General features: G+C 31.9%; 1 protein-coding gene across 1 annotated transcript in view; it reads right to left on the bottom strand.

Moving 5' to 3' along the window:
• Positions 1-12,968, bottom strand: part of Rngtt (RNA guanylyltransferase and 5'-phosphatase) — a 239,393-nt gene that overhangs the window by 92,753 nt on the left and 133,672 nt on the right. Inside the window, exon 13 of the mRNA XM_027928259.2 lies at positions 3,036-3,136. Coding sequence (XP_027784060.1) covers positions 3,036-3,136 — 101 coding nt within the window. The remainder of the gene's footprint in view (positions 1-3,035; positions 3,137-12,968) is intronic.

Genomic DNA, 12,968 nt, shown 5'->3' with positions numbered 1-12,968 from the left:
GCCATAGATAATATGGCTCTTCTGTTTTCTGCCAAAGGATAATATAAAGAGGTAGTGACCTTTTTTAAATTAATAATGACAAATACATATTTAATATTCATTGTGAAACATGCAAAAATCTTAAATGTTTTACATGCATTATTTTATTAAACTCCAACAGGAGGTAGGCTCTACAATTATCCATATTATAGAGTTCTAGAAACATAAGCAATAGAGAGACTACGTTAACTTGATTAAGAGTGGCAGGTTTGGAATTGAAATGCAGGTGGTATAAATCCAGAGCCCCTTTGCTTAAGAAGATCTACACTAGTGTGATGGATAGAAGAGCTATTTTGTCTACATATTAATCCATTTGTCAGTTGGCAGATATATGAGTTGTTTACATCTTCTGACTATTATAAATAATGTTGCTAAGAAGAATCATGGATTATCATTTCTCTTGGGTATACATACCCTGAAAGTAGAATTAATTGGGTCTCTAGCATTCTGAGGAACTACCAAACTGCAGGCCAAAGTGTACCAATTACAATCTTAATATCAATATTTCTCCACATTCTCATCACCACTTGTTACTGTCTTTTTCAGAGACACTGGTCCCTTTTTAACCATTTTAAATTCATGAGTCAAAAATACATGCATTTCAAAAGGGAAAAATTAACAAAGATTGGCATCAAATAGGAAACCGTTCACATAGGAAGCTGAACTTACGTGGTACACCAGTAACAGGTAAAACTGCAGGAGTGACAAGAAAGAAATATGGACTTTTAAACCTATTTCAATTAAAACAAAAATAATAGCAAACATTGAAATGTTTTATCATGTGCCAGGTTCTATTCTAGATATTTTACATATTTAATTCTCAGAAAACTCTTATGAGGCTGATTTCTATTTAATGATGAAGAACCTGAGGCACAAAAACAGGTAATAAGAGATTGAGTTTACTACAAATCAATATTTACCCAACATTTAAATCAGAGAAACTATTTTGGAAACTGCCCCCAAAATCATTCATACATGTGGGTATTAATGTGTTATCTACCCATTCCCATCAATAGTTGAAACTTATCTATTCTTATGTTAAAATCAGACCATGAATGCAAAATACCTATTTAGGGGCCCCAGAAAATTATTCTCTACCAATTTTTTATTTTATTTTATTTTATTTTGGCCATTAAGTCTCAATCGCTAATTAAGTTCTGAACAATTAGGATGTAAAGATGTAAAATATTAAATACCCTATTTTTGGAAAACTAGTATCCATATGCCTAGTTAAAGCCCTTTCGTTACTTAGAATTCAATACTTTGCATAGTATCCTTTCTTTGAGAATTTTTGCTCTCTTAAGAGACTAATCTTATGGAGTCTCAATTCCTATAACATAACATATCCTTTTTTTTTTAACCTTTTTCCACCTTTACTGAGGTATACATGACAAATAAATTTTATTTATAGTGCACAGTGTGATTTTTTAATATTCAATACATTGTGAAACGAGAAATGGTGACCACAATAAGGCTAATTATACCTATCACCTCACACAGTTGTGTGTATGTGTGTGTGTGTGTTAAGAACACTTAAGCTATACCTTCTAAGTAAATTTCAAGTATACAGTGCAGCAATATTAACTATAGTTACCATGGTATACATTAGATCTTAAATTATTCAGCCCACATAACTGAAACATTAAGCCCTTTGATCAGCATATCCCGATTTTCACAATACCCAGCCCCTGTCAAAGACCATTCTTCTTTCTACTTCGACGAGTTTGACTTTTTAGATTCCACATACAAATAAGATCATGCAGTATCCATCTATCTGTGTTTATTTCATTTAGCATATTTTCCTCCAGGGTCATACATATTATTGCAAATGATAGGATTTTCTTTCTTTTTAATACTGAATATAAATTTTTATTTATTTGTCTTTCCTTTGTTCCACATTTCAGCTATGATAAATAATGCTGAAATAAACATGGATGTACGGATCTCTTTCCAAATTATTGATGGTGTTTCCTATGGATATATTCAGACATGAGATTGCTGGATGATATGGTTATTTTATTTTATTTGGGAGATCTCCATACCATTTTCCATAGTAACTATGCAATTCACACTCCCACTAATAGTGCCCATTTCCATTTCAAAATACCAGGAGTTAGGAGTTCCTTGTTCTCCACATCCTCTCTTATACTTGTTATCTCTTATTTTAAAAAGTATATCCTTTCTTTCACTATCTACAAAAGGCATACCTGTTTTACATTTGATAGGTAAAATGAATTTCATGGCATACATTGGTAAACTGTAATCTCTTTGCTACTGTTATCATTCACTTTTTTATGATCTCTCCTTACGATTAAGCATTTTTCATTTTGTTGTATTTACTTAAATGTCTTAAAAATTTGTAGAACAAAGTAAAATAAACAATTTGAAAATGCAATGAACATATTCATGCTGAAGCATCTTTTATTCTAAAACAGCAACCACAAAGGAGGTTCTAATAAATGAAAAAATTAATTTCATTCTAATAAATGAAAAAATTAACTCCTAACATCATAAAAAAACTTAATGTCAACATGAAAACTTTACCCTAACTAAAGTATGAATAAATGTTTGTTGTGCAATGCAAGTATATGTAAATTACTTATATGTAAACTATTTGAACTAGTAAACCATTTGAAGTAATATCTTTTCAAAGTAAAAAAATACTTATTTCAATAAATCTTATCATAATCCCTATGATCACCTTACATTTATTGGTAGGATTAAGTTTATTTTTAATATCGCTGGTAGCCATTTAAAATTAAAAAGGATTTTTAAGGCTAAAAGCAAAATTTAAAGGTTGCTACAAAATGTTAGTCACTGTAGGTCAAAGGAATGAATTATCTTTAAAAATAAGATAGATGTACACGTGAAATAGAAAATATTTCACATTCTTTTTAAACATATTGCAAAATACCCTAGAAATAAAGAAGCCTTAGATTATTATTTCATGCAAAAATGACAGATTGGGAGAAAGTATTGGTAAGGGGAATACTTACCCTTCTCCTCCCATTCTTGTTATCTTTAAGCGAAAATCTACAGAATTCAGACTCGGGGGTTTCCATTTCAAAATATCATCGCATCGACCAGGCTTATATTTCTAAAGTGAATTAAAATGATGATAATAATTAGTAACAAGCTAAAAATTCAAAATTCAATTTATTAAATATAACATTACTTTTATTAATAAGCAAAATTACTTCTTTTCTGAACATGATTTTTTAATCTTCTACCAACAAATGAGACTAAATATATCCCTCCTTTCTGATGGCCCTTCTTCTTTTCCTACCAAAGATACAGACCCTTCCTTATGAAAGCCGAGAAAAATAAAACCAGTTTTTCAATCTAATCTTTCTATGGCTTAAAGAAAGTTTGACATTTTTTTTAAAACTTATTTTTCTTTATTCATATTTACTGAGGGATAAATTACAATGAGCAAAATTAGGCAATGAATTTTAACAAAGAGATACAGCCATATAACTATCACCAAAATCATAACATGGAACATTTCAGTGACCCAAAAGTTGCATCCCGACATTTGCAGTAAATTCTCTCCTTAATTTTTCATAACGATGATCTGCTGTCTATCACTATAGCTGTGTGGCTCCTCAGAAATGCATAACAACAACATAAGGTTTTTGAGATACAGTAATGCTGGTTACGTATTAGGAGTTTGTTCCTTTTTATTGCTGAGTAAGATTCCTTTGTATACATATAACACCAATTGCTTATGATTTACAGTTTGATGGATATCTGGATTGCTCACAGTTTTTGTCTATCATGAATAATGCTACTCAACATATATACATGTTTTCATAACTCCTAGATCAATACCTAGAAGAATGGAATGATAGTATCACGTAGTAAATGCATGTTTTACTTTGTAAAAAAATCATCACACTATTTTCCAGCAAGGCTGTAATGTTTTCCATTCCAACCAGCTATTTATGTTGGTCAGCCTGTTCAACATCTACCCTAGGACTAGGCATTGTCAGTCTTTTCAGTTTTAACCATTTTCATAATTTGCGTTTCTCTAACAATTAACAAATGTTGAAGATTTTTCATTTACTTAGTATTCATATCTTTTATTCCTATTTTTACTGAGCTGTTTGTTTCATCATTGACTTGTAAGAAGAGTTGTTTATATATTTTTCACATATGTATTACAAATATTTTCTACCAATCTTTGGACAGCCTTTTCATTTTCTTAACAATTTCTTTTGAAGAGCAAAGTTTTTTTTTTATTTTAATGAGGTCAAAATTAGCCATTGTTTTTAAAAATATCTTTTTTTATCTTTATTTTATTTATTTATTTTTTTAATGTGGTGCTGAGGATCGAAGCCAGTGCCTCGCACGTGCTAGGCGAGCTCTCTACCGCTGAGCCACAACCCCAGCCCCCCTAAATATTAGCCATTTTAAAATTACATAATCTGCAAGTTTTTGTGTCCTGTTTAAGGAATCCATTTCTAATCTAAAGTCACTAGAATTTTCCCTACTGTGTCTTCTTAGAGAACTTTCATAGTTTTAGCTCTTATTTTTAGGTAGATGATTCATTTCAAGTTTACTTATTTATATGGTGTGATGTAAAGGCTTAGTTCACTGTTCAGCAGATGAATATTAAATTAATCTAGCACAATTTGTTACAAAGATTGTCTTTTCCTCATGGCACCTTGGTCAAACATCAGTTGTTAGAAATATAAGTATATTTTTGTCCTCACTAATCTGTGGCATTGACATATATGCCTTTCTTTCTGCTAATAGCACAGTCTCAACTTATAAATTTTGAAAACAAGTTGTACAAATCCTCAAAACTTTTTTTCTTTTTCAAAACACTTTTAGCTAATGTGACATTTTATTTTCACATGAATTTTAAAATCAGCTTGTCAATTTCTATGAAAAATAACCTTACTGGGAATTTAATCAGGATTGTACTAAATCAATAGATTAAGGGGAAAAAAGATAACTTCACACTGCATCTTATGATCAATAAGTACTAAAAGTCTCTGCACTTATTTAAGTCTCCTTAAGTGAACCTCGGTAATGTTCTATAGTTTTCAGTATACAGGTCTTGTATAGCTTTTACTAAAACACATCTCAAAGAATATTTTTGGTGATATTATCCATGCAAAAACTCGACTTAGTATCTATATACCAGCAATAAAAATCCAAAAAGAAAATTGACAATAGCTTCTAAAAGAACAAAATATACAGGGATATATTTAACCTAGAAAGTGAATGATCCATATAGCAAAAACTATAAAACATTGATAAGTTACATAAAGAATAAAAATGGAAAGAGACCACATATTCATAGATAAAAAGACTTAATATTGCTATGATGTCAGTACTACTTAGGGACCATTTATATCAGAGTCAATGCATTTCCTATCAAAATTCCAACATTTTTCATAGGAATGAAAATACTAAACTTCAAAATCACATAGAATTCCAAGGTATCCTGAAGAGCTGAAATGATCTTTTATTTATTTATTTTGAGAGAGAGAGAGAGAGAGAATTTTTTTAATATTTATTTTTCAGTTTTCGGTGGACACATCTTTTTATTTTATGTGGTGCTGAGGATGGAACCCAGCGCCCCGCGCATGCCAGGCGAGCGCGTTACCGCTTGAGCCACATCCCCAGCCCTGATCTTTTAAAAAGAACAAAAATATTCTCACTTTCTACTTCTAAAACTTACTCAAAAGCTACAGTAATCAAAGCAATGCAATACTGGCAAAAGGATAGACACAAAGACCAATGAAATAGAATTAGGGTACAGAAATAAACCTATATATCCATAGGCAAATGATGTTTTACAAGGGCACCAAGTCCATTCAATGAGGGAAGAATACTCTCTTCCAGAGAGTGCTGGACAGTGGGATTTCCACATGTAAAACATTAGAGACAGACTCCACAGTATATACAAAAATTAACTAAAAATGAATCCAAAACCTAAATATAATAGCATACATAAGTCTTTCCACACATATGAGGAAAATACAGGAGTAAATCTTCTTCTTTTTTTTTAAAGAGAGAGAAGGGAGAGAGAAGGGAGAGAGAGGACAGAGAGAGAGAGAGAGAGAGAGAGAATTTTTTTAATATTTATTTTTTAGTTTTTGGCAGACACAACATCTTTATTTGTATGTGGTGCTGAGGATCAAACCCAGCCACACGCATGCCAGGCGAGCACGTTACCACTTGAGCCACATCCCCAGCCCAGGAGTAAATCTTCTTGACCTTGGATTTTGGAATGGATTTAGACTGGGTTTCAAAAGCATGGACAACTAAAGAAAAAAAAAACAGATAAAATGGACTTCTTCAAAATTTAAAACCTTTAAAGTCCAGCACAGTGGTGCACAACTGTAAATCCTAGCTACTCAGAAGACTAAGATAGGAAAATTTAAAGTTGGAGTCCAACCTGGGCAACTTCACAATACCCATCTCAGTAAAATTTTTTCAAAAGTCTGGGAATGTAGCTTGCCCAGCATGCATGAAATCCTGAGTTCAATCACCAGTACAATAAATAAATAAATAAATAAATAAAACTTTTGTGCATCACACCAAGATAGTGAAAAAACAGCCCACATGATGGAAGAAAATGTTTGCAAATTATATATCTGAAAAGGGTTTAATGTCCAGAATATATAAATGAAATGTATGATTTAAAAAATTAGAAAATGGTATCTTAAGTACTATAGTTTCTAATTATTAAATGTAGATTCAACAATAACACAGATTCTATGAGTAAAATGTACTGAAATACCTATTAGAATTTGAATTCTACTTTAGCAGAAGTCATATCAACTTGTGCCTGTAAAACATGAGTGAAAAACTTAATCAGTACATTATAAAGAATAAAATAATAAGAGTTTGGGGATGTAGCTCAGTGGTAGAGCATTCACCTAGCATGTGCAAGGCCCTAGTTCAATCACCAGTACGGAAGGAAGAAAGGAAGGGAGGGAGGGAGGCAGGGAAAAAGGGAGGAAAATAAGGGAGGCAGATTTGGAGAATTATAAGACTTGTTATAAAATATCTGCCTCTGGTATATTTAAATTTATTTTTAAATAGAATATTTGAAATGATGAAATAAGTTAAATAAGCAATATTTATGAAATAATATATCAATCACTATCAAAAGAATCATATTTATGATCCACAAATAGGGGAAAAGACATTATATAATGCAGATTTAAGCCTTAAAAACAAATATTTATGATCTATCACTTTGAAACATAGAATCTTGCCAAACTATAAATAAGAACAATAAACAAGAACAACACAAAATATCCATTCAAACTACATATTCTAGTGTTTAATTAGTAATGCATTTTAATTTCACTAAATTTGCCAATATAGATTTAGATTAAATTATTATCAAAACTATATTTAACTGATAAATGCAATACTTAGTTCTATAGAAATAAATTGAATTTTATCAGGTGAGCTATTGAAAACAACCAGGAGTGGCTTTGTGTCTGAATGCAATTTTCAATGTGACCTAAGATATCATATTACCATCTTAAAAAAGGCAGTGAATGTAAATATCAGGCAACAAAGTAATGTTAACAAAGTGGCAAATATGAGCTGACCCTGGCTTTCAAGCAGATGGCCATATGGCAAAGGGAACTTTTTAAAACTAAAGTAGACGGAAAACTAACTGGAAGCATAAGTGTTATATTCCTTGTGTAAAGCAGTGGCTTGCAATAAGGGGCAATCTTGCCCCAAGAGGATATCTAGCCTGTCATTTGGGGCTGAATGCTAGAAAGGGAAGGAGGTGCTACTGCCATCTAGTGGTAGAGGCTGAGGATGCTGCTAAATAACCTACAAAGCACAGAACAATTAGTCACAACAAAGAATTATCCAGCTCAAAATATCAGTTGTCAGGGTTGAGAAACCCTAGTGGTAATAAACAGCTAACACAGCGAGATGTTTAGTCCTTCTGTGCTTCTATCAACTTAATAATTTTAAGCAAGTTCAAAGTGTGGGCTTCATCCATCTCATTTGTAAAAATAGTAATAGCACTTTGCTTGCCTGAAACAAAACTTCGAGACTAGAAGTATCTAAAGTGCCCTGAAGCTATTGGAATTATTCAATAATTTTCAACTGGCAAAATGTGAGCAGTTATGACATCAGAATATACATTACAGGTTCTACTTTGAATCTTGAAGACACAATGCCTTCTTCATGAGGCTCGCACTTAGAGCAAAGAGAGATCCCTGTCCTGACTATATTAGTATTATTACTAATTGTTCTAGAGTTTCACTTTAGATAAAACTAAAGAAATTCTAGAAGGTAATGCTACTAGAGACAGCAAAACAATGGAATCAATTTTTAACAATTACACATTTTTCACACATCTATTTTACTGGTACTCACTATATGTAATACACTCTTGCAAGACTACAAATATACCCAAAATGAAAATTACTACCAAATCTTCATTTCTAGTCCTAATTTTTCCGCCAAGGAAATCTAGATTCTCATTTTCAAACATAAAAGTATGTTGATTACAGGCCTCCTTCATTAATGTCTTAGTGGCAGCCTGAAGTTTCAATTCTATGACTGAATCATTTTATATTCTTAAACAAAAAACTAGGTCCTCTCCATTCTAATTTTCATTTCTGATTAACATAAATATCCCAACCAAGCAGGTTCTAAACTTCTGAATGATCTTGATACAATCTGTATCATTCAGATTCCATCAATTATCCCCATTCTTTTTTCATCCAGGCTACTATGATAACCTAACAGGTACCCAGACTATCAACAGGCACTGTTCAAATATAATTGATTCTGACTACATCTGGTTAGATGGCTTACTGCCTTGTAACATACATATAAGCCTCTTAACCTAACAACCAAAACCTCCCCTTATCTAGCCTTATTAGTCCTCTCCAGTTTTATCCCATTCTTGTATATTATCCCATGCTCCTAACATAGACATATAAAGATAGCAATAATTTCTAATGGCTACTATTTATTATTTATTTTCCACCAGTTTCTAGTGCTGAATGCTATTTATTTTAGGAATAAAATATATAAATATAAACATTTATATTCACAGATCACAAATCTGAGGTAATAAGGAAGCTGGATAAAGTGACCAGGCAGGACAGAAAGATATTCAAACCCAGTTATTCCACTGCAGCTCCCAAAATATATATTAACTACCACATTCAACTGAGCCAATGGGCCGGGTGCTACAGCACGCACCATAATCCCAGCAACTCCAGAGCCTGAAGTAGGAGAATCACAAGTTCAAGGCCAGCGTCAGCATCTTAGCAAGACTCTGCCTCAAAATAAAAAAAAAAAAAGAAAGAGAGAGAGAGAGAGAGAGAAAGAAAGAAAAGGAAAGGAAAGAAAAAAGAAACAAAAAGGACTGGTGATATATCTCAGTGGTAAATCTCCTCTACATTCAATCACCAGTACCACCACACCACTCCAAAACAAAGAAACAAAATAACAATTAAATAAATGGAGCCAATGCAAAGATGAAAGAGTTCATACCATAACATACAAATAAACTCAAAATGAATTAAAGACTTAAAATTAAAAGTTTAAACTGGAAAAATCATAGAAGAAAACAGGAAAAAAACTTGACAGTGGCCTTGGCAATAATTTTCTGGAGATGACACTAAATGCACATGTGACAAATGTAAAAATAAACAAGTGGGATTACATCAAACTAAAAAGCTTCTGCACAGAAAAAAATAATAATAAAATAAAAGGCAACTTACAGAACGGGGAAAAATATTTTCAAAATATATATCCAATAAGGGGTTAATATCCAAAATATATAAACAATTCATACAACAATACTAAAAATATAAATTACTCAATTAAAACATGGCATAAGGACCTAATGGACACTTCTCAAAAGAAGAAATTCAGATGACCAACAAGAATATGAAAAGGCTCATATCTTTAATAATTGTTGTGATGCAAATTAAAATCTCAATGGGAATTCACACCACACCTATTAAGACAGATAATACCAAAAAGGTAAGAGATAACAAATGTTGTGGAGGGATATGGAGAAAAAGTAACCCTTGTATGTTGTCAGTGGGAATGTAAATTGGTAATTCCACTATGGAAATAGTATGGAGATTCCTGAAAAAAAATTAAAAGATAAAGCCACCATATGATCCAGCAATCCCACCTCTGAGCCTATCAAAAGGTAATGAAAAAAGAATTGCTAAAAGATCTGCATTCCCACGTTTATAACAGGATTGCTCATAATAGCCAAGAAATGAAAATGGCCTTTGATGTATGAATGGATATAGAAAACACAGTGTATGTTTAATCAAATATTATTCAGTCTTTAAAACAAAGGAACCCCTACCACTTGCAGCAACATAGATAGAGCTAGAGAACATTATGCTCAGCAAAACAAGCAAAACACAGAATGAGAAATATTACATGCTCTCACATGTGGAATCTAAAATAGTCAAACTTATGAAAGTAGAGAATAGGGTGGTGGTTCCCAGGAGCTGGAGGTAAGAGATAAAGTTGGCCAAAGAGTCCAAAAATAGTATCTATGATATGTTAATTAGCTAGTATGTGGTAATTATTTCATCTTTGTGAAATGAAAATATCAAATCATATACCTTAAATATATACAATTTGTACAGTCAAAAATGTCACAAAATAAAGAATTTAAAAGAAAAAATGTTATGGTATCCTCTGTTGCAGTAAATTCAAAAGCTCTAAAAATTTATGATCCTATAAGTCTAAGATAATATGAAGATGGTGTGAGAACTAAATCCAAGTCTATGGCAGGGTTCTTCAACAGTAATACACTGACATCAGGCCAGGTAAATCTTCATTGTAAGGACTGTTCTGTGCACTTTAGGTTTTAATGCATCCTTGGCCTTTATGGGATTCCCAGTAGCAACAACTATCACCCCCACAGTAATGATAACCAAAAATGCTGTCAAAAGTAAAATCATCCCCTGGCCTGAAGTAAGCATCCATTCCCCCTGCCCCAAAATATCTACCAATCAACTACTAGGTCTACGTCAACTTCTGTGCTAGAGACCAGAGAAATAAAGACAAGGCAAAAATTCAGACAAATTAAACAGTTACAATCAATTGTGAAGAACTTAACAAAATATGAAGTTCATTCAGCATGCTATGACAGCATGAGAAATATAATCAGAAAAATCAATAGAAGCCTCCCAGAGGAAATATATTTTAAGCTGAGAATTATAAAGGCAAAAAAGATGAGGGTAAACAGATACAAGAGAAAGTATAGCAAAATGGAGGAACAAAGACATTCAGAATGCTTAATGTAAAACACAGTACTAAATATTCATCCCTGAGAACCTATTTTTATAGGTACTAAAAGTATTACTGTAAATGACACAGTCACTGCCTTCATAATACTTACAGTCTAGTGAAGGAAATAGAAGTTTTAAACATAACTAAAAAACAATAATGGTGGCAACTGCCTTGGGAATAGTCATGTTCACCTGTCAGACCAGGCTTCCCCAAGGAAGCATACCTAACAGAATATTCAAAAAGAATGGGAGCAACACAGAAAAAAAGAAAACCGTCTAAGGCAGAAAGAACAATTTATGTAAATAAATACATTTACAGACTATTTCAGTATCAGCTTTTAAAAACAAAATGGTCTACCAATAGAAAGAGCCACTAAAGTTCTGAACTTTAACAATAAAGGAAAAATCCATTTTCTCACTTTAAATTGGCAAAATGTATCCTTTTAAATATTTCCTTCTAAAATTTGGAAGTTACAAGATGAGGAATAGGGGATGTCAATAAGTTCCATTTTTTGCTATGATTCTTTTGTGCCCCCAGATGTTACCATTAGAGAACTAATAAAACATACATGGAAAATTTTTTGAAAAATAAAGTACAAAATAATATGCTGCCCTTTTTGGAAAGTAGAAAAGGAACAAGAATGTAAGCTTATAAATGCATAAAGAAACCATGGAAGGATAGATTAAAAAAAAACTAACTGGAAGGGAGGAAGTATGAGAGGAAAACTTCTGTAATTTTAATACATGTTATAATTTCTGGATCATGTAGTAACTAATAAAAGATTAAAAATATACCACTATAAACACAAATTTTTGAAACTATCACTAATGTTTCAACATTAAATGTTATCAGCAAAAAGAACTATCCCAAATTCATTGTTTAATAGGTATCATTTTTATAAAAAATGATTTTGTATTCAATTTTTAACTTCGAAGAATTTAATGATTCTTATTTCAATTAGTTTTCCCTTTCTCTTCCATCAATCTATCATCATTAGCAATTCCTTTTAATTTTACAGTAAAATTATATACCTTTACCCAGCCAAGAATGATTAGAAATTTATCATCTGTAGCTCTTTGTCAAAATACACTGGAAAACATATTTTATTTATTAAGAAAACTAGAAAATGATATTCTTCATCCTACACAAAGCGGGCTAAGGAAATATTGCTGTGCTCTAAAAGTTGAATAAGAAAAAAGATTTTAAATAAACAAAACATATTTTCCTTTTTGGCACTTCACTATTACAATTCCTTGGAAATTATTATATTTTTCAATAAAAAATAACACATTTTGGGAAAAGATAGGATGACACTTTCCCAGTCTGCCAGGAAAGAGAGCCCTTCTTCAGTTGAAGACCTATCAAAATATGCAAGCAAATGTCATGGAAACAGAAGCTCTCACCATGGTAACACCATCCCTGCTACAGAGAAAGCCACTCTAATTCGTCATGTACTTCAAGACAAGGCATTAGACTAATTCCAATTTTCATTTTACAATCTATCCATAACAGTCAATATACATGACAGAAGTAGAGATTTCATAAAAATATTAATATTTCACAAGAATGAAATATTAAAACCAAAGCTGACTCTAAATTTACATGCAAACTGATTAATGCCTGAGATATAAGAACAATCTGACCCATCTTAGAGA

The sequence above is a fragment of the Marmota flaviventris genome, chromosome 6, assembly GCF_047511675.1.
Source record: "Marmota flaviventris isolate mMarFla1 chromosome 6, mMarFla1.hap1, whole genome shotgun sequence".
Classification (NCBI taxonomy): domain Eukaryota; kingdom Metazoa; phylum Chordata; class Mammalia; order Rodentia; family Sciuridae; genus Marmota; species Marmota flaviventris.
This window is presented reverse-complemented; position numbering and strand designations above follow the sequence as displayed.